Source organism: Engystomops pustulosus, chromosome 1 (assembly GCF_040894005.1).
Source record: "Engystomops pustulosus chromosome 1, aEngPut4.maternal, whole genome shotgun sequence".
Classification (NCBI taxonomy): domain Eukaryota; kingdom Metazoa; phylum Chordata; class Amphibia; order Anura; family Leptodactylidae; genus Engystomops; species Engystomops pustulosus.
In genome coordinates this window covers 62,756,542-62,778,337 of record NC_092411.1, presented here as the reverse complement: position 1 = coordinate 62,778,337, position 21,796 = coordinate 62,756,542, and the positions used below count along the sequence as shown (strand labels likewise).

Genomic DNA, 21,796 nt, shown 5'->3' with positions numbered 1-21,796 from the left:
CTTCTATCCTGCTGAATAATCTCCTTTTAGTTTGATCTTCTCAAAAGCCTGGCATTAAGAGTATGGATATACTATGTGCTGTATTACAATAGTACTCCATTAAATGAGGATAATCTTTCCATAGCAAACTGCTTATAGGCTGTGACACTTGACAAATGGGATTCTGAACTGATACTCTTCTACAGTACAGGCAGTGCCTGGGTTACTTACTAGGTTCTGTAGGTTTGTTCTTAAGTTGAATTTGTATGTAAGTCGGAACTGTTTATTTTATCATTGTAACCCCAGCCAAATATTTTTTGGTCTCTGTGGCAATTGGATTTTAAAAATGTTGGACTGTCATAAGAACCAGGATTCATGAAGAATGTCACCAGAAATCATGAATCTGGTGCTCCCTGCACTGGCCTGACAGAGTTCATCAACTTTTTTTTGTTGCACCATTAACATAGGGCTTGCGACACACTTATGTCTAACTTTGCATGATAAATCTGGCGCAAGGTCAGACTGAGCACCAGAACTCCCCCTAATTTGTGTCGCATGATGCCTAGTGCAGCTGCACCACAAAATGTTTGCGTGCGACACAAAAGTGTCTCAGACACTTCTTAAATACCTTTGCAAGCAGTTATGACCTAGAAGTACATGCACAAAACTGGCACAAGGGCCTTAGTAAATGTACCCCATTATTTTTAAATGCCTTGCTGTATGTGGTGCTGCCTGAGGCAAGAGGCTCAACTCGCCTCATGGCTGGTGCACCCCTGATTGTAATATGGAAAAATATTTAATGCATCAAATACCTATCTAAGACCTAATAGCAGTATAATAATGGCATATCTTTTATTTACATTATGAAGCTCTCTGCTGCTAATTTGCAAACATTTAGTCTGAAATGATCAATTGCAAGGTAATGAAGCTGTAATAAAGCTTTATTGTCACAAAAATTATTGGGGTTACACTTCCTAAATATACCTGTTTCGACCTGCATACAAGTTCTAAAACCTAAAAAAACCTATGGATTTAATAATAATCCCTACAGGATTTATACAGGGCTATGATATTTCCCTAAGTTGGGCCACTACAAGTAATTTCACCAATGACCGTTATTTAGCTATAGAGTGGCATATATAAAAAAAATACTCCCTGTGTTTACCTCTGGTACATATCACAAATGCTAAATTAACAAATATTCATTTCCACCTATTATTTGCAATATGCAGAAAGGAGGTGACCTCCAGATTGCCATATACATAAAGTTTTGAGTTTCACTTTTTACCCAGTTTTGAATTTACAACTTAATCTGACAATAATATATTCTGGGTGGTGTATGTATGTATGTATGTATATGCGATATATCCAGGTCAAAATCTAAGAGTTTGTATGTTCTCTCCATGTTTGGGTGGGTTTCCACCCACACTACTGGTAAGTTGATTAGATTGTGAGCCCCATTGGGGACAGGGACTGATTTGGCAAGCTCTGTGCAGCGCTGCGTAATCTGCGTATAAATAAAGGAATTATATTTCTTTTTCTTAGCCGTAAGGGACTGTCTGGTTTAGAAATTCTGCCTTATTGGAGAATTTCAATTTAATATAAATGGATCTCCAGTGAAGCCTCCGGCCAGAGTCGCTACAGAGAGCTTTTCTGCACTTGGAGAACCTGGAATGTCCACCCTATTCATCTAAGTGAGTGACTGTGTAATGCTTAATTTCTCCTGTGGGGGTGCTGTAGAAGAATTACACACTTACTGACAGCTAAAGGTCTCAGCAGCAGGTCACTCTTGGGAATGCTTATAGAAACTTGTTTTGCTGTGTCAGGTAAAATCCTGAAATAAAAGTTGAAATTGTATTTGACTTCTGAGAATGCAGTTTACTGTGTCTGGTTATGGAAAATATTTGAAGACATTTTTTGTATTTCATTTGACAGTCTGTTCAAAACATTCCGTCCAAACCTGAAGGCTTTGTCCTTTTCCCCAGTATATTTTTAGTGACAGTTTTATCCTTTTCTTAACAATAAAACTTTTATCATATTGAGCTAGAAAACTTTGGAAAGTGGGAGCAAGGGAGTACTAAACAAGCTAATAAATACAGTGCAAAGCAATATAATAAAAATGGTAAATATAATAAATATGGTAAAATAAATTGAGTAACCCGTTTACCAGGAATGTCATTTTTAGTTGCTGGTTCTAATAGCCTATGCTAGTCTGATACTAAACATGCCTTTGTCAGCATTCTGAATAATTTCAGTAGCTTATATAAGTTTAATTCTCATTACCTTTCTCCCTGCCAGCAGCGTTTGGTGAGTCCCTGGAGAGGGGCAGCTGCAGCCTGTGTGTTCTCATGTGTTCTACCTCTCCTCCACACCATCCCCCTCCCTCCTTTGCCTTCTCAATGCACATGACAAGAAGTGGGGAGGATGAGTGTGGAAAGAGGAGGCTGACACAGGCACACAGGCTGCAGCCGACCCTCCACAGGACTCGCCACACACTACTGGCAGGGAGATAGATAATGGAAATTAAACTTCTATAAACTACTGAAATGATTCAGAATGATGACAAAGGCAATGGTGACAGCATATGCTACTGGCTATTGGAGAAATTTGTAATATAGGCTGGGAAAGAGTTAAAATATAAAAAATACAGTTCTTGCCTCAGAAATCTACCACTGCTCCTGTTCCACATGTATAAGGGTGGTTCCTACTTTCTTGTTAATATTTTGTAACATATGACTCGGCCATAGTGAGTAGTGGAATTATCTCTCTGAACAGTGATTGGCTAAGCAGACACTTTTTGGCATTTTCCTCTGAGTTGAGATATGAAAGTAAAGACCAGTGGAGAACCCTTAGAGCCACTGAAAAATAGGGAACCTTAGAGCCTCTTTTTTTGTTTTTATATCTTTGTGACCATTTTTTTTTTGCGTACCTTTTTAATCTATTTTGTTTTGGTGTAAATTCCCCGATATCTTTCCAAGGTTTTTGTCTTAGTAACTTTGTAACAATTGTGCTTTTTTTGATAGAAGACTTATGCAAACATTTCATTCCATCAGAGTTTATATTATGTTTCTGAGTTCCTCTATGTCCTCACACATAATTCCCAGAAGAAGTGATATCTTCTTTAGTGCTGCTTAAATTGTTATGCCAATCACAGGCACAGAAAACATCAAAAGAGCAGTGATGAGAATTGTTCTGGTACAGTGTTAATAAGCCTCGTGAGTGTAGCTGGCGAATATCCTTGCTCACTTCACTGAGGGAACCATTAAATGAAGCTTCATCTTTATAATGAACCAAATAGGTAGCATAGATTCCCCAGAGCTGGGTGACATTCTGTCTATGCTGATGTGGCTTTTTGTAGATCTCTATGGCAACCAAACAGAGCCTTGTATTAATAGGGTTAGCATGGAGCCTGAAATCATTAGGCGCTGATATTCAGGTCCTGTTACCATCCTCGGCTCATTATCTGCGGGAAGAACACAGCTAGTATTGGTTGAATTAAATCATATTTTGTCATTCGGTTAGGCTCTTCCTCCATTTTCTGGAGCCATATGTAACCCTATCATCGCCTGGTGACCCAGTGTACCCTGCCTCATAGTCACTATGGGATAAAATGTCATAAGTCTTATTACTTTGGATTAAATAAGTGGAAATCACAATTTCACATACTGTTAGTTGCTCCATTTTAAGTAATGTCTAATTCCACACACATATAACCTTTCAAAGTAATTTTTTCTTGTGTTGTCAGACTGAAATAAACATCTTTGTTAAAGGGAATCTGTCAACAGTTTTGACCAAAGCTTCTGAAATGGCAAGGGTAGCAAAGCGGCAGTGCTGTCGAAGCAACAGAACTGCAGAAAATGCTTTTATATTCCAGTCCTCTGTACTCACCTTTCCAACACTCCCCGTGGGTCCTCTTCTTTCTTCGGCGATGCTCTAGCTCCCTGTCCCTGCGTGTTGCCGTCACACGCACTGTGATGTCGGGAGCTTGCTGACATCATAGTATGTGGCGATGGTTGCACACACACTATGATGTCAGCAAGCAGCCGATGGCATGGTGCATGCGACGGCAACGCACAGGGACATGGAGCCAGAGCCGCAGCATCGCCAAAGAAAGGAGAGGACCTGTGGGGGGCGGCGGAAAGGTGAGTACAATGTTTGTTTATTTTCTTATAGGCTGGGGGCTGCTGACTATATACTAGGGCCAAGGGGCTTGTAGGCTATATACTCGGGCCAGGGGTCTGGCAGGCTATATACTGAAGCTTGGGTGCTGGTGGCTATTTACTGGGGCCAGGGGTCTGGCAGGCTATGTAGTGGGGATGGGGGCTGCTGGCTGTATTCTGGGGTCATGGGGCTGCTGGCTACATACTGGGGCAGGGGGGCTGCTGGCTACATACTGGGGCAGGGGGGGCTGCTGGCTACATACTGGGGCAGGGGGGGCTGCTGGCTACATACTGGGGCCAGGGGGCTGATGGCTACATACTGGTGGCAGGGGCCTGCTGGCTACATACTGGTGGCAGGGGCCTGCTGGCTACATACTGGTGGCAGGGGCCTGCTGGCTACATACTGGTGGCAGGGGCCTGCTGGCTACATACTGGTGGCAGGGGCCTGCTGGCTACATACTGGGGACAGGGTGCTGCTGGCTACATACTGGGGACAGGGGGCTACTTGGGTAGGTAAATCATGGTGATAGATTCCCTTTAATTAGACAGGAGCGGATCCAAATTTTATGTTCAGGTCTGGGTTCAGGTGCATCCTGCACAACCTGGATTGGGGGCTGTGCATGAAAATTGACTCTCCTAGCTTCTAGCCACGGCTGTGATTGGCCAGGGGAGTCCCCCTCACAAATCCTATCTAAGGCAAGTAGCGAGGGGTGTCAGTTGGTTGTATAGGCTGCATGGCCGCCAATGCGGCAATATGTCCAGGTCACTCGGGACGCACCCAAACCCTGGTTCCAAACTTAAATTTCGGATCCTTTCATCTCTACATTTAAGCCATGATGTAGGCAGAAACGAGGGTTTATAAAAAAAACTTCATTTGACAGTACTTACATTCTTAAAAAAAATATCCTTCAATGAGAATATACTTTTTTTTAGTTGCTAGAAATGTCATTTTCATGAAAAATATTCACAAAAAAACATAGATGTCATTAAATACAGAACATTATTTATGTTTAATAATGTTATTTGATCACGGGCTGTTGAATATAGAGAGAGGAGGTGGTATTAACCTGTAGCTTTCTGTAACACAGATACATATAGCTCTTCTGCCTTGCAGCGCTGGTGTCCTGGGTTCTAATCCCACCCAGGTCAACATCTGCAAAGAGTTTGTATGTTCTCTCCGTGTTTGCTTGGGTTTTCTCTGGGTCCTCCGATTTCCTCCCACACTCCAAAAAATACTGGTATTAGACTGTGAGCCCCATTGGGGATCGGGACCAATGTGCCATGCTTTGTGCAGCGCTGCGTAATCTGTAGGCGCTATATAAATAAAGAATTATTATTATATTACATGACGCCCACAAAGGTTAGAATAGGAAATACGCTTTTGTGTAGATGGACTTGATACCCTTTTTTGTGTTTTCAATTACATGGTCGGTTTGTGGTATTTGTAGATTTTCTTGAAACTTACTAACCCTCTATGTACATGCTAGATGCACAGTCTCTTCTGTGTGAATGGATGGTGGTAAGCGGTAAATGACAATATCTAGTATGTCTGTGCTTGAAGATTTATGTCCCTTAGCACCTCCAGCTCATCTTCCCGGTGAGAGAACAGGCTGATACCTGGTAACTGCAGATCTCGTTTTCTTCAGTAAGGAGATTAAATGACGTAATGGACTTAAAAATAGCCCAGTTACCATAGCAACCTGTTTCTTGTCCAAGTCCTAGTTTCTAAGTATCAACATAAGGTTTTTAGAATTTATTCTTTTAAAGCAAAAAATAATACAATGATGTGATATGTGATGTATCCAGTATGTAGATGGAGGTGACAGATTAGTCATCTGTCTGGTTAGGAGATATATATTTGTGCGTTCATTCACAGTTTCCCCATTTCTAGATAACACATAAATAGCAGTATTCCAGGGGGACAGGGCTCCTGCACGCTGCTCCCGATACTGGTGACAAAAGTGTGAGGAAGAGGGGAAGCCACTGATAGGGCTTATTCAGAAGGGTCTATCCACATCCAGTTTTTTACATTTGTATTGCGGATGTGAAAAAAAAAAAAAAAAGTGACATACGGATGTAAAAAAAAACAGATGGTTTTCTAATGTATTTTTTGCCAGCCTAGTTGGTTGGCTAGCAAAAATTTTGAAAATACAGACTGCATAAGGGTGTCATCCATGTGCCATCCATTTTTTTTTTTTTTGGACATCAGTGAAAATGTGACATGTGAAAAGACCCATAAAAAAAAATCAATGGGACAGTATGTTATCTGAACAAATGAGGAATAGCATACTGATGTCAAAAACGTCTGTCTGAATGAGCCACATATCTGTAATTTTACAATATCTCTCCTAAATATTGATGCATAAATTAACAATGTCTCTAGTGTACAACTACAGGCAGTCCCGGACTTAAGGACACACGACTTACAGGCAATCCCTAGTTACAGAAGCACCTCTGTGTCACCTATGGCTGTGGTAAAACTCTCTGGATGCTTTACTTTATTTAAGCTTAATTGATAATCCTTGTTCCCACGACAGCAAAACATTTTGAAAATCCAATAGAGACAACAACAATTTTGACTGGAGTTACAGTTATAAAATATACCAGTTCCAAATTCAACTTGAGAACAAACCTCAAGAATCTTGTATGTAACGCAAGGACTGCCTGTAGTAACAACCAGTTGTGAATAATTTCCTACAAAGTATGACACAAGAATGGTTCTATCCAAAAACCCTGAGAAAAAAGGTTTTCTGCAATTATTTTGTATAAAAACATTTGCTAAAACTCATTTTAAAGAGGTGACACATTCAAAATACAAAAAGGATTGCTGCCTGAACCTCTGCACGTGTAACGGGGATATCTCTAGGACACTATTTGATAGACATTAATGGGAGAATTTATTATACACTGGTGCAAAACCCCACCCAAGTTATCAGGAGGCTTTGGCATATGCTGTAGGTAGCGCACACTCATCCGCCTACCCCGGCGCCCTTCACGTCTCTACACTTGGCGTAGTGTTGGCGTACAAGCCCAGATAAATCTGCCCTAATAAATCTAGTTTGATGTTTTTTTTGGCTGCGGTAAAGCACATCATTTAATGTTTAACACCAGCACAGACAAAATGGCTGCCCCAATATTCATGTAAAGAAATTAAATACAGAAAAAAGAAACGATCAAAAAGGAACATGTTTTAACTACAGGCAGGTTTGTTTTTAAAGGAAACCTACCATTTCAAATGGTAGGCGTAAGCTGTAAACACCTAGCACCAGCTCAGGGTGAGCTGGTGCCGGTGCTTAGTTTCGTTAGTGTTAAAACCGCGGTATCGCGCGCAGCGCCGAAGCAGCTTTTGCTATAAAGTTTAAAAAGTGTTAAAACCGCGATACCGCGGTTTTAAAACTAACGAAACTAAGCACCGGCACCAGCTCACCCTGAGCTGGTGCTAGGTGTTTACAGCTTACGCCTACCATTTGAAATGGTAGGTTTCCTTTAACTAGGGGTCGTCTGTAAGTCGGGTGTTCTTAAGTTGGGGGCCGCCTGTATCTGATTTTATAAGTAAAAGGATATTCATGACAAATTTATTTATGGCTACAGTGTCAGAAATATTCCATTCAGGGTTTACTCTCGGCATTGCAAAGGTTGATTTTGAACATAAAGAACCAGCAGAATTAACTGACTTTGCGAGCTTTTCCCCAGCTTATGTATGGGCTTGGTACAAATCCTATCCACTGTGGTGTGACATATGGAAAGGATGTAAAATGCTGTGAGTTAGCTGCTGGCGATTCCACTGCTGCTAACAATTCTGCTATGTGTGTCCTTAGCCTGAGGGACACAGATGCAGTTTTTGGTGCCAAAACCTGGAATGGAGTAAAAGTAGGAAGAAGAGCAACATCTTTTAATTATTTGTCTCAACCCATTATGATCCACACCTGCTTTTGGCTTCAAAAACTGCATCTGAAAAACTGAACGTCTTACCGCACCCTTGGGGAGAATATTTAAAATTCTGAATATATACAGTATATTGTTAGAATCTATTGTGAATGTGTTACTGTGCCACATGATTTGCTGACACATGGAGATTAAATTGTGTGTAATAATGAGGAATAACATGAAGATAGAGAAATGCAAAAAGTAATTGAAAGTCATGTCACCAGCTGAAATCTATCAGTAAGTCGAAAGCAATCCTGGGAATTAGTAAAAAATAATATCGGCTGATAGAACTAAGAAGGTGTCCATTACCAAGGTGCCACACAAGAAATGTTTTCAAATCAGATAGATACCAGTATTTCTAGTCCTGTAGAACTAGAATGAGGGCAGATATTGGGGCTCATTTACTAAGGGTCCGAATCGCGCACTTTCGTCGGGGTTTTGCTCCGGGATTTTGGCACACACAATCGGATTTTGGGAAATTGGTGCCGGCTTTCACGCGACAGAAATCGGGGGCGTGGAAAAAAATGTGGAATTTAAAAAAGAATTTGTGTCACAAGATCAGCACTTACATGCACTGGGCTGAAGAAGGTGAACTCCGGCGGACCTCGGCGCAGCAGCGACACCTGCTGGATATCGGGCGCAAGGACCTTAGTGAATAACAGCAGATCCGAATCAGCGTCGGACAACGTGCCGCAGGATCGCGACTGGACTGGGTAAGTAAATGTGCCCCATTGTATTTTATTTATACAAAGTGTATTGTATAAAAGTGTAAAGTATTTATTTTACAATGTGTGAGGACTTAACATACATACAGACCATTTCTATATCTCTACATTACTACCATATATCTGCAGCCTGCTGCTTTTACTATACAGACAGTCCCAGGGTTACGTACTAGATAGGTTCCAGTGGTTTGTTCGTAAGTTGAATTTGTATGTAAGTTGAAACTGTATAGTTTATAATTGTAGATCCAGACAAAAAAAATATTTGCTCCAGTAACAATTGGAGTTTCAACATTTTTTTGCTGTAATTGGACCAAGGATTATCAATAAAGCTTCATTACAGACACTTTACAGGTGATCATTGCAGCCTGGGACTAAAGTAAAGTGCCCAGAGAGCTTCACCAGAGGTCACAGTGGGCAGAGGGCTCTGTCTTCAACTAGGGGTCGTCTGTAAGTCCGGTCCCCTTAAGTAGGGGACCGCCTTTATTCTCTTCCGGAGACTTTAACATAAAACTCTGCTAGATCAGACCTGATCTTAGGTCTGAATGGGCGTAGATTGTGCCTGATCCTCCTGCTTTCTAACATGTTGCCTGCAGATTGGACACTGTCCTGCTCTATAATGTAACATACCGCACTGCCTATAGATTCAACACTTTATGCTACCTACTCACCTTCTCCTGCTCTATAATGTAACATACCGCACTGCCTATAGATACAACACTTTATGCTACCTACTCACCTTCTCCTGCTCTATAATGTAACATACCGCACTGCCTATAGATACAACACTTTATGCTACCTACTCACCTTCTCCTGCTCTATAATGTAACATACCGCACTGCCTATAGATACAACACTTTATGCTACCTACTCACCTTCTCCTGCTCTATAATGTAACATACCGCACTGCCTATAGATTCAACACTTTATGCTACCTACTCACCTTCTCCTGCTCTATAATGTAACATACCGCACTGCCTATAGATACAACACTTTATGCTACCTAATCACCTTCTCCTGCTCTATAATGTAACATACCGCACTGCCTATAGATACAACACTTTATGCTACCTAATCACCTTCTCCTGCTCTATAACAGACTTCATGGAATTTGGACTTTATTCATTATAAATCTGGTTAGCTTGTACAGAAAGTTTTATATTATTTATATATTGTTTATGTTATTCATATTTTTATTCATATTCAATATTGTTCATTGTTCTTTTGATAAGCTAGTTAAGAATTAAGTACATGTACGAATGTGTTAATGATTCCTTGGCTTCTGACAAATTCCCACGAAGATTTTTTTTTTTACACAAACCAAAGAAAACCAAGAAAAGATTAACATAATCACCTCAGAGCAGCAAAAAAGTTATCTGCTCTAGATCCATAATTTACTATAAAAACACATAATACAGTGGATATACCCTCTTTTTCCTGAACATCTATTTTTAAATGGAAATCTACCTTTGGTCTTGGGTTGTAAAAAAAATTATAAAAACCCAGTTTCCTAAGTCTCTGCTATAATATCTGCTAAAATCACGAGGGAAAACCTTTAATAAAGCACCCAACCCCTAATAAAAATGTGCTGACTACATTGATAGCAATGGATAACACTGCCACAACATCAGAGCACAGTCTGAAGGCAGGATTGGCTCAGTGACACTATGTGAATATTACACTTGCTGAGAGTTATCGCATACTAGAAGGTTAGACTCTTCATCTGGTACAGAACTCCATGATAACTTCTCCCGGCCGTGACTTATTACTGCAGAATTATGTATCATACAGTATATTGCACCTGCTAATGAATTTATATATAGTGCCCATAATTCATATATGAAACATCTCCCTAATCTATATGCAGTAAGCTCATAATTTATATACTGCCCCCATTAATATAGTTATACAAAGCATCAGCTAATAAATTTATAAACAGCCCCCTTGTATATACAGCACCTCTAATTTATTTAAATTCATACCCAATAGATCATTAATATACAAAACCCCTAATTTATTTATATACTTCCCCCACTAAATGATGTGTATACAGCACCCCTAATTTATTTATATACTTCCCCCACTAAATGATGTGTATACAGCACCCCTAATTTATTTACATACTTCCCTACTAAATCATATGTATACAGCACCCCCTAATTTATTTACATACTTCTCTACTAAATCATGAATATACAGCTCGCCCTAATTATTTACATTCATACACAATATAACATTACTGTACAGCACCCCTATTCTATTGATTTAGTTCCCCATTAAACCATGTATGTTCAGCACCTCCTAATTTATTTCTATACTTCCCCAATAATTATTTATTTAGTTACATACGTTCCCACTAAATCATGCACACCCCAATTTATTTACTTATTTCTCCACTAAATCATGTATATACAGCTCCCCCTAATTTATTTACAGTCATACCCACTAAATCGTGTATGTTCAGCACCCCCCAATTTATAGGCATACAGCCACTCAAATTGCCCCCTTGCTGTTGCCTGAATAGGCCCTAAAATTGTACATTTTGTATTGAAGAACAATGGACCTCATTTATCAAAAGTGTCTGAGAGCAAAACTGTTCCTCAGTATTGCTCTGACACTTTTGATAAATTTCCCCTAATCTTCTTTTTGTAATTATCTATAATATTTAAAGGTATGCTCCAGTCCTGTGGTTCTGTTATGACTCTCATTTCCTAATCCCCCTCCCTTTTTTTATAAAAAAAACATCCACAATTATAGGAACATACTGCATTTTTGCAGACAAGACATAAGTCACGGTATAACCAGTGTTATAGGCCTCATTTTATTTGCTGTTAATCTGTAGCTGGATCTGTACTGGAGATTAATGGATATATTGCCTTCTAAGCATGAGTTGATTCAGCATTTCATGGCTTTCCGAGAGTAAACACGTTAAAGCTTCATTAGGGCTGTTCTGCATGCCGAATGGTTTCAGGTGGAAAAATTGCTTTGTTTGCCGTCTGGGGAATTCATTAATTCTGCTGTCCTAGAGTCTGACTGTCACTATTCCCAATGTACCAGGCAGGCTTTGTGTGCATGACAGGGACATTGGCAAGGGAACAGCCGTGGTGTGAGTGCCGCTCCCAGACACGCATACTGAAGATGACTGCTTGGGTTTTGTCTTCTAGTACATAGGATTCATTCCTTTTCTTGGAAGCCGGCCTCAACAGGGAACCCAGGAATATATGAGACAAGAAAAACAATTAAAAATGAACGCTTTTGTGTATGATCCGTAATAGCGTTGGAAGCCAAGAACCACCGAACATGAATAATAAATGTTAAGGGATATAAGATGCAAGGAGTCACATTGATGGAAATTACCATTTTAAAAGCATAAAGCCTCTACAATATTCCTTTATGAATTGTGACCTTGCTATGTATGAAAAGCCTTGCCCTTTATTGTGCAATTGTTAGGCTGTAATTCATTGAACGTAATAGGATTTGGTTTAAATTGGAAGTGTCACAAGGTCCTGAAGCATGTTACATAGTTCTTTATGGTCCACACTGTTCTTTGTTCACTGTACAGTTCTAAATAAAACGAATTTACGCCAGTAACTGAGCTGTGAAATATAGGGGTAAGGGTAACGCTCCTTGTACCATGCACAACAATTTATTACATAATGCAACCATTGTGCGGCTTGAAATGTCTCTTTTTTTTCCATCACAATGACTTGGACTGTTTCAAGAAAACACATGGCCCCACACTTTTCCCATTATTTAAAGTGTTGGCATACCACTAGGCCAGGCGCCATTGACAGGATGACTTTATAGGTAACTCTTAGCTATTTTACTTTTATACGCATAATATCATTAGTGTCCAGGGATCTGGCTGCAGTGGTTGCTGAATCCCCACTTAGATGATATATAGTTTAGTCCACACATTCTTAATGAAGCCAGTTTCAGACAACAGTGCCTTGAGAGGACACACTACAACACAACCACTTGTTGGTGAACACATTGGAGCTTATTTACTAAGGGTCCGCGGCCGCACTTTTGTCAGATTTTCCATCGTTTTTGGGTTTTGCACGGCTGTGACAGGTTCCTAACAGGTGATTGTGTCGCACGTAATCGGATTGTGATGTAGCTGTGCTGGCTTACATGCGAAAGAAATGGAGGGGCGGGCACCGGACGATCAACTGCTTCGGACTGAGCGTGGGATTTTACTTTCAAATTGGTTCGCAAAACAATGCACTTAGATGCACCTGGAAGAAGAAGGTGAACTCCATCAGACCTGAACAGGGAACCACATCATGGTAAAATAGCGCTGCTCACACAACAACTGCTATAACCAGGGGCTGTAAAAAAGTTGGCAAGGATTTCAAAAACTTGGTGGCTGTGTTCTTCCATGAACAGTGCCACACATGACCATATTGGAGTTCAGATGTATGGAAATAAATTAAACTAAGTTGCAATAAAAATCATCCTTACACTAACCATAGTCAGGTATGGTGGTATTTATGGAGGAAAGAATATCCCAAGCAGTCCTTTATTCTGAAATTATACTGGCAAATATCTGATGTAGTCTTCTCCAGAGGTAGTAGAATGCTTACCCAACATGATAAAAGATAAATCCTGACACAGCAGTTCTTCTAACTAATAGGGCCATGTTGAGACACCATATGGTAGCAGAGTGCCTATGGCTCAAGTGCAAAGAGCCGCAAGACGCTGTGCTGTATGCTTCTGCACATACGCTGCCTTTCATGCTACAATTAACTTCTATGTGTAAGAGGCCTGCCAAACATATTCCGGCCATAGGCAGGTAACTGGGTAATTGCTGATGCCCCCGTGTGCCAGATAATAATCTATTAGTCTATAGTCTCAATAAGCTATGACACTTATTGAGAGTTCTCATATTTTGCTGATTATTTCCCATGGTCTTAAACCAGCTAAAAATTGAATTCCATCTTGTAGAAAAGCTCTCAAATATCCAGTACTGTGACTATTAAACAGAGTTGGTCTTTTCTCTGATATAGCTTCAGTTAACACTGTATGATGTAGTGAACTATTGTCCTGCTTCTGTTTTGTATTGGATTGTCTTTTATTGTTCTAAAACCTTAAGTATATAGTTATATAAAAAACAAACACAGCTTCTAATACTATAGTCTAAAGGTCGACATCAACTTATTTTCATATTATCTACCATCAAAGTATTTTGACGATACAAACAATAGCTATATCATCACCACAGCTTGGGCAATATGGAGTAATATGGCAATGTGCAGTATAAAATTTCACTACATAGTACAGTAGCATAGTATAGTAGCAGTTACACTAGGCTCTTTGGAGTATCGAAAAGTCACAGTGGGCTTCAATGCCCCTTTCCCCTATACAGGATATGGACCTCATCGTGGACCTTACAGGGTTGCTACCTCCTTTAGTTTGTGACAGCAATGACTTGACACCACTAAGCATGAAGCATGGCCTAGGTGTAGGCTGAGGCAGATGAATTGTGTGTAATTGGAGATCCTTAGGGCAGATGACAGACAACACACAGTCATACACAGAGCCTCAGTATATAGCAGACAGAATCACATTCACAGGAACCAGTTGGTGGGCAGGTTGGGGCATGAAGAACTAGACTACTTCTGCCAGATCCAAAATTACATAAAGAAAATATATAATATAATATATTTTTTTGATAGTATATGACTGCCGAAGACATGGGATGCCTCAGGTACTGATGTTGTCTTGATGCAGAATTTTCGCTCCGAAAAAGCAGAATTTAAAAAAAAAACGGATGTGTCAAGATATTATATTTCTCTGCCTTTGAGTTTTATTAACACATTGTATGTGAGCTATTTATTTTTATTGGTTCTTGTTTACAGATGTTTATCCTAATTATAAACTCTAAAACTAAAACCCGACTTTTCTTTTTGTTTAGATGACTCTGGGGATGAGGAACCAAGTTCACAATCTGACAAGAGTGAGTTGCACAGCTCCTTGAAGTCTCTGACTAGTAAATTAGATGACCTCAGTACATGCAATGACCTCATTGCGAAGCATGGAGCAGCACTGCAGCGCTCCCTGAGTGAGCTGGAGAACCTAAAATTACCAGCGGAGAGCAGTGAGAAGATCAAGTCTGTGAATGAAAGGGCCACTCTCTTCAGGATCACTTCAAATGCAATGATCAATGTAAGTCTTACTGAGTTTTTAATGTAATAATATATCTCTTTTTATACCCGGTTCTCATGATCTGTGTGGGTCTGGGAAGCCTCAACAATTTAGTCTTGAGATGATGCACATTGTTTGTAAAGAGGACATTGTAAAGATGACAAAGATTTGTGGGGAATCGAAACTTTGCAGTTTTTTCTATGCCTGTGTGAATAAAGGTTTAACCTTTTTTCATCATATTGGATGCTGTGGCCTTCTCTCTTTTTTTGTCTTGGACTATGGATCCTGCACACTAGGACCCTGGTAATTACATGGGTTGCTGTCTTTTTTCTCTCCCTTTTTTTGCACATTGTTTGTAAGCATATCCCCCAGATTTTAGGACTTTACGCCTTCTTCTAGTACCATCCACACACCGTACGAGTTATCACCCTTACTGTAGCCCTATCCTTATAATGCCGCATTTTGTCTAGCTCCCCCTCTCTGTAGCTTCCTGATTTATGACCCCTTTAAGTTTACAATGCCCCCATTTATATTCCCTCCCCGATCTTTTAAAGCCCCAATTTTTATAACTCCCATTTTTATTATTTCAATGTTTTCTTTCCTTTTTCCTATGAATGAAAAATCCACCGCCTTGATTAGCTCTTCTGTCTTCCTTGCTGCTGCATTACGTGGCTCTGAAGCGGCCAGTCCCGATGACACCATCACGTTGTGCACACAGCAGCGTCAGATTCTTTTAGTGATGTGCGGAGCTGATAGATCTCTGCTTCTCCAATGCAGCCAACTCTGCGTCCATTCGCCAGGGAACCCATGAGGCGACTGGGGAAAGTTGCTTGGGGTGGCGCCTTCTGCTAGTTGATGGAGAGGGCAGCATTTTGGGGCAGTGTTCCCCATCTGTAAAACATTGCTGGCCGCGGCCACAAAACTTAAGTGTGCGTGACATCATAATGTGCGCTGGCAGGGAAGAAGACAAAGCCGGAGGTAAGTATAGAGTTGTTTTTTTATGGTGTGCTGCTCTGGATATTTCATTAATGGGGGGAACGAGTGAGGAGGGATTAAGCTCTGCAGTGGCCATTTTATTAAAGGGGGCTCTGCCGTGGCCATTTAATTAAAAGGGTGGCAGATGTTTTTTTTTATTGTGATTAAATTAGGTGTCTTTGCTTATACTTTTGTATTCAGGAATTATATACTGTATATGTTTGTATATGTATATATTTTCCTCATAGTGAAAAGGCCAAAGACAAGGGGACATTATATCTGTGTGTGTGGGGGGTGGAAGCTATAGAAAAAGGGGTATTATAGTGTCTTATATAGTATCAGGAAGGAAACTGCAGGAAAAGGGGCATTTTAGACTGAGGGCTGCTGGAATTGGCACATTCTATGGCAGGAAGCATGTGTAACCCGGCTTCTGTATCAATTTTATGATCTGTGGGTACCCCAATTGATTATTTCCACTAAGCGCAGTATATAACCCTTTGTCCAGGGTGGGGGTCGTCTTTCTATAATTCGCCTCAGGAAGTAGAGAGGCTAGGTACACTCCTGCCGGGGAAGATAACACAGACCCAAGAACCCAGGAATATCTGACTAAATCCAGGATGGATAGAAGATGTAAGTCAACTTAGGGACCGACCATCTTGACTGTTTTGCAAGTGGCCATCCTGACTTGATGATTAATACAGTATTCTTAGGTATGTTTTCTGTTCAGCTGAATTTGCAAAAAAAATTTAATATCATAACTGTAACCCCTCTTCTCCTTAATTGTGGGCCTACCACCTGCTAAATAAAAATTCCTTCTTTTTTGTTTTCATGGTGTATATTACACCCAATTTTCTTGCAATGTGTAACTATGGAGAGACATGAAATGGTAAAACATAATATAATGGAAAAGTTGTACACCCTTTCACAATCGGGACGATTGCTTAATAATATTTCACATTTCAGGAAGTTTAGTAACAACAGTGATTCAGTAATAGCAGAGCCGGATCAGAGGGTGCAGCGCTGGATGGGTGCTGAGTACGAGGGTGAGTAGAAGAGCTGAAACTCAGTGAGTAGCAGAGCTGAAAAGAGAACTTTTAATCAGATAGTGAGGTGGATACATATATGCATATCTATGAGAGATATAGAAACATAGATACTGTATAGGATAGGTCGGCAGGTTATATGGGAGTGATATAATGGAAAATAGAAAGATCTGAACTGAATCTTGAAGGTTTTTTTGTATGCTTTGATGTGACTGAAGTTTTTAAGTTTGTGTTCTAATCCCCGCGCACAAATATTTTTTGTGATTGCGGTTGTTTTTGTGACCCGCCTTTCATCAGATTGCTGAGCCACAGTCAGCAAACAGGTGGCGCTGTGGAAACCAGAGCCTTATGCAGGAGCCCATAGAAATCCATTTATCCATGTACTGGCCATTGAAACGGTTGCACAGGGAGAGAAACTATGGGGAGCGTCCGAAAACTGGCATAGAAGCACTGAAATAATCGCAATTTGTTGTGCATCCCCCCCTATGTTTGTGTGCATGATGACTTTTTTTTGTCCCAGTTGTTGTTGACTTCCCATTTTCTACCCATTTATGCATGTGATTTGGAATCATATCCAAATAATAATACATGCAGTTTAAGTCCCTGGGAATATACACTGTATGGTTATGGGCCAAATGGTACACAGAACCAGGTGTTTTCATTGATTAGTTCTGTATAAATCTTTGTTATAATCTCGTGTAATACAGTGATACAGTAATACAGTTCATGCACTTGAGGAATTGATTGATTTGCTATCACGTAGCGCCTCTATACAAGGTAGTTTAGTCCTAAATGTCCTGTACTGCCCTTTATGTGTGTTAGGATGATGTGTACCCTTGGACGCCACATAAAGGTGGCTCCTTGTTATTTCTCTTGTACACTGTATGTACTGTACATAATTCTTAGAGGGGTTGGCCACTTTGGCAGGATATTTGGTAATTTACCAATTTAGATATATTAAATATGCTCCACTTTCTTGATATGTAAAGTAAAGCCCCTGCTTCAGAAATTCCTTTTACCTCATCGGCTGCCATTCCTGTCCATAAAATCATGTGATCCTAAATGTCAATGTGCATGTTCTACTTTAGCACTGTATTCATGTGAATCAGTTATAGATCACATGACCCTCCATCTGCTGCCATTTTATGGACCGGGATGTTTGACTGATGGGGTAAAAGATGATGTAGGATTGCCTGGTAGCAGAACTGCCCCCCAGATTTATCAGAAGGTCGAAACAGTTACTCTTCAATCCCGACAAGGAATATGAAGTGGTCTTGGACACATCTCCTGCCTTCTTATTGGTTGATGCAGCTGTTCCTGGGATTACTGCTTTTTTTGATAGGTTGCATAGAAGAATGAATATTTAAAGGGTTTTTTAGTGATCGCGCTTAGGAAGGTTGTCCTTGAATTATCATGCATGGCCGATCTGCAGCGGACACCCGACCCTACGCCAATCAGCTGTTTGACCCGGCGAAAAACTAGGGCACAGAGCGAGAAGCAGTTATCTCCATTCTCTGTGTAGTGGTGGAAGCCATAACTGCAGCCTCGTCTCCCCTTCGCTGTGCTGTAGTCCAGTCACTACACAGAGCATAAAGCCAACTGATTTAGACCCCATGCTCTGGGTTAACGCCTATAAAGCTTATAGGTTTGGGGGCCATTGATGGTTATTTACCAGAATACCATTTTAAGATACGTTAAAAGATTATTGGGGGAAGTATGTATACATAGAATTTGTGTATACTTATGTAATTAAACATATAATAGTCATGTTATATGTGCCATTACCCACATGTTGTCAAGCTAATATAACATTCTAAAATGTGTAATGGAAGTGAAGATCTTGTGTTTCACAAATATGTTGTATATGACAATAGTTGATACTTGAGGTTAATTGGTTAACATGGAAGTTTATGGAATATATTGGCAAAAGTCATTGGCTGCTGAGCCATTATCTTTATTCGAGCTCCAGCTGCTTCCCGGGTGACGTGACTGTGACATTGCACTAGTAATTGGACACATTTGTCACACATGGCTGCCTGCACCTGATGCTATTCCAGCTTCTGCTTACACAATGATTGAAAAAGCTTGTAATGTCAGGACCTCAGGTGTTTCTATATAATTGTACATTTTACTATTACATGGCGCTTGTAGTCATTGTAACATATCTTGTCCTTGGGAGTCTAAATGCAATAAGGTAATGTAAACTGCGTTCATATTTTGAGTGAAATCAATATTTTACAGGAATGTCTCCTGGAACGTTAGTTACAAATTATAAAAGTATGATGACACTAAAAATATCCACATTGCTTTGGACAGTTATTACAGAGAGGTCAAGATATTATATAGATTAATATGAGTGTTTGTGAAATTATATAACTACGGTCATGAGCTAACTGCTCAAACAGTGGCTAACTCCTGGCCACATTGATCTCTATGCCGTGAATGTGCTCCCTTCCCACACCGCAAAACAAAGGGCAGATCCTCTATAAGGTTGTCATGTTAATTATGATGCAAGGACTCCCGTCCACTGCTCAGTCCACAGGATCTCCCAGAACATAGGTTGTTTGCATGCGGCCTAAAAGAACAACAAAATGAACTGGTCTGGCTGGAGGAAGACCACCACTGATCTAATATTGATCCCCCCCCCCTCCCCATACGATAGATCACAGAAATGAAGGTCCTCAAATAGACACAATGCATCAATGAAATATAATAGTGTCTGCTCTCGGGATATGTATGTGGTTACCACATGGATACTTTTCTGTGTGCCACTAGTATACAGCATCTTCTGCTTTTGACTTCATTCTGTGAGGATTAGATGTGATTATTAAAAATAATCATGTAGAAACCATTAATACTGTCCTACCGTGAAAATTCCATGCAGTATAAATTATCCTATTTAGAGGAATTAGCATGATGTATCCTCCTTATATCCCTGTAAGAAGATTTAAAATGTACTTGTCCTGAAATTGAATTATTTTACAGGTCTTTGTGTAATATATTGGATTTAATAACTTGTTTTAGTTATTATTATACAGTCCAAAATTCATAAAATATGAAACATAAACCTGCTTACATGTAGCATAATGAAGAATTGAAAAATACATAGTGCCTCAATTAAAGTGTAACTGTTATGCTATAGTGATTTACCAAATTATTATATGTGATTCCCCCTTTAAAAACAAACAGAATGATGTATACTTTGTGCTGCTTGCCCTTTTCTTTCCAAAGTTATGGCATTTTCTGTTCTGAAAGTGTTTGACAAAAATCCTTCTCACCAGAGGTGAAGGGGGTCTACACTAATGTCTGTCTATTCCCTCAAGCTGAGGCCAGTTAGCTTGCCCACAGATCCCATGATGCCTAGTGTTCTCTCTCAAAGCAATTTAGCATTAAATCCATTTAGTTTCCCACAAGTAAATCCACACAGTGCACATACAGGATGTATATAGTGACCAGCCTATGTGGGCACTTAGGGTTAATAGCTTATTTGCAAGTGCTGATGACAAGGTCGGGGAGGGTAGCAGCATGAGGTATAGAAAAAGACAGAGAAAGTTCTGTAGAATCACAGACTGGATTGGAGGGACTGAGCAGGTAACAGCAGCCCCTTCCCTCCCATGAAACCGACTGATAAACAAAGTATAAACAAATCTACCAACTCCAGGGCTTAATCTGACGGCTATAGCAAGAAAACTACTGCTATAAGTAACAAAGATAATAGGCAAAGTTGTTTTACATCCCAAGAGTTCTGTTACAACCTGTACACTAAAAAAAAAGAACTTGTACGATATTTTCACATTCAACCTCATAAAAACAGGATGAAAAAATGATCAAAAAGTAACATATTCGACCTTTAAAAGTCAACCAAAATAAGTTACCGTATATACTTGAGTTTAAGACGAGACCCCTAATTTTACCACCAAAAACTGTGAAAACCTATTGACTTGAGTATAAGCCGAGGGTGGGAAATGCATTGGTCACAGCCTCCCAGTATATAGCCAGCCAGTCCCCAGTAGTATATAGCCAGACAGCTCCCAGTAGTTTATAGCCAGAAAGTCCCCAGTAGTATACAGCCTGCCAGCCCCATGTCGTATACAGCCAGCCAGCCCCCTCTAGTATATAGCCAGCCCAGCCTACCCCCAGTAGTGCATAGCCAGTTCAGCCTGCCCCCTGTAGTATACAGCCAGCCCAGCCTGCCCCCTGTAGTATACAGCCAGCCCACCCTTTTAATAAAAAAATAAACTTTTATACTCGCCCTCCGCGGCTCTGTTTATTTCTACCTTGCGGCTCCTCTTCAATCTTCAGTCTTCTTTAAAAGCCTGCAAGGCACAGCCACTGCTGACGTCATAGTATGCACCTGCCGGCCGGGAGATGACATGGCCGTGCCCTGCAGGCTTTTAAAGAACACGGAAGACAGAAGAGGAGCCGCAAGGAAGAAAGAAACGGAGCCGCGCGGACATCGGGGGAGCCGAGTCGAACATCGGGGCCGTCGGAGGGTGAGTATATACATTTTTTTTAATTGACTCGTGTATAAGCTGAGGTGAGGTTTTTCAGCACATTTTTTGTGCTGGAAAAACTCGGCTTATACTCAAGTATATATGGTATATAAATGGGGTATCACTGTAATCGTGGTGACCTATAGAATAGATTATTTTTATGGTATGATTAACGGCCAACAAAAGAAAAATATGAAAAATGACACTCAAAATTCTAAGCCCCATAACATCCTATAAAAATGAGAGAATGCATAAAAAAACATGCAACCATAAAGCAGATATTCAGGAAATATCAGTTATGAAGTTATTTGGGTGCTATGACTTTTTGCCTGAAAAGCAAAGCATTTAGA

General features: G+C 40.3%; 1 protein-coding gene across 6 annotated transcripts in view; it reads left to right on the top strand.

The window, feature by feature from the left end:
• The window catches only part of OSBP2 (oxysterol binding protein 2), a 173,749-nt gene that overhangs the window by 98,210 nt on the left and 53,743 nt on the right, over positions 1 to 21,796 (top strand). For all 6 annotated transcript variants that reach the window (XM_072141998.1, XM_072142018.1, XM_072142009.1 and 3 more), the window contains one exon: positions 14,706 to 14,956. In XM_072141998.1, the coding sequence (XP_071998099.1) occupies positions 14,706 to 14,956 (251 nt within the window). The remainder of the gene's footprint in view (positions 1 to 14,705; positions 14,957 to 21,796) is intronic.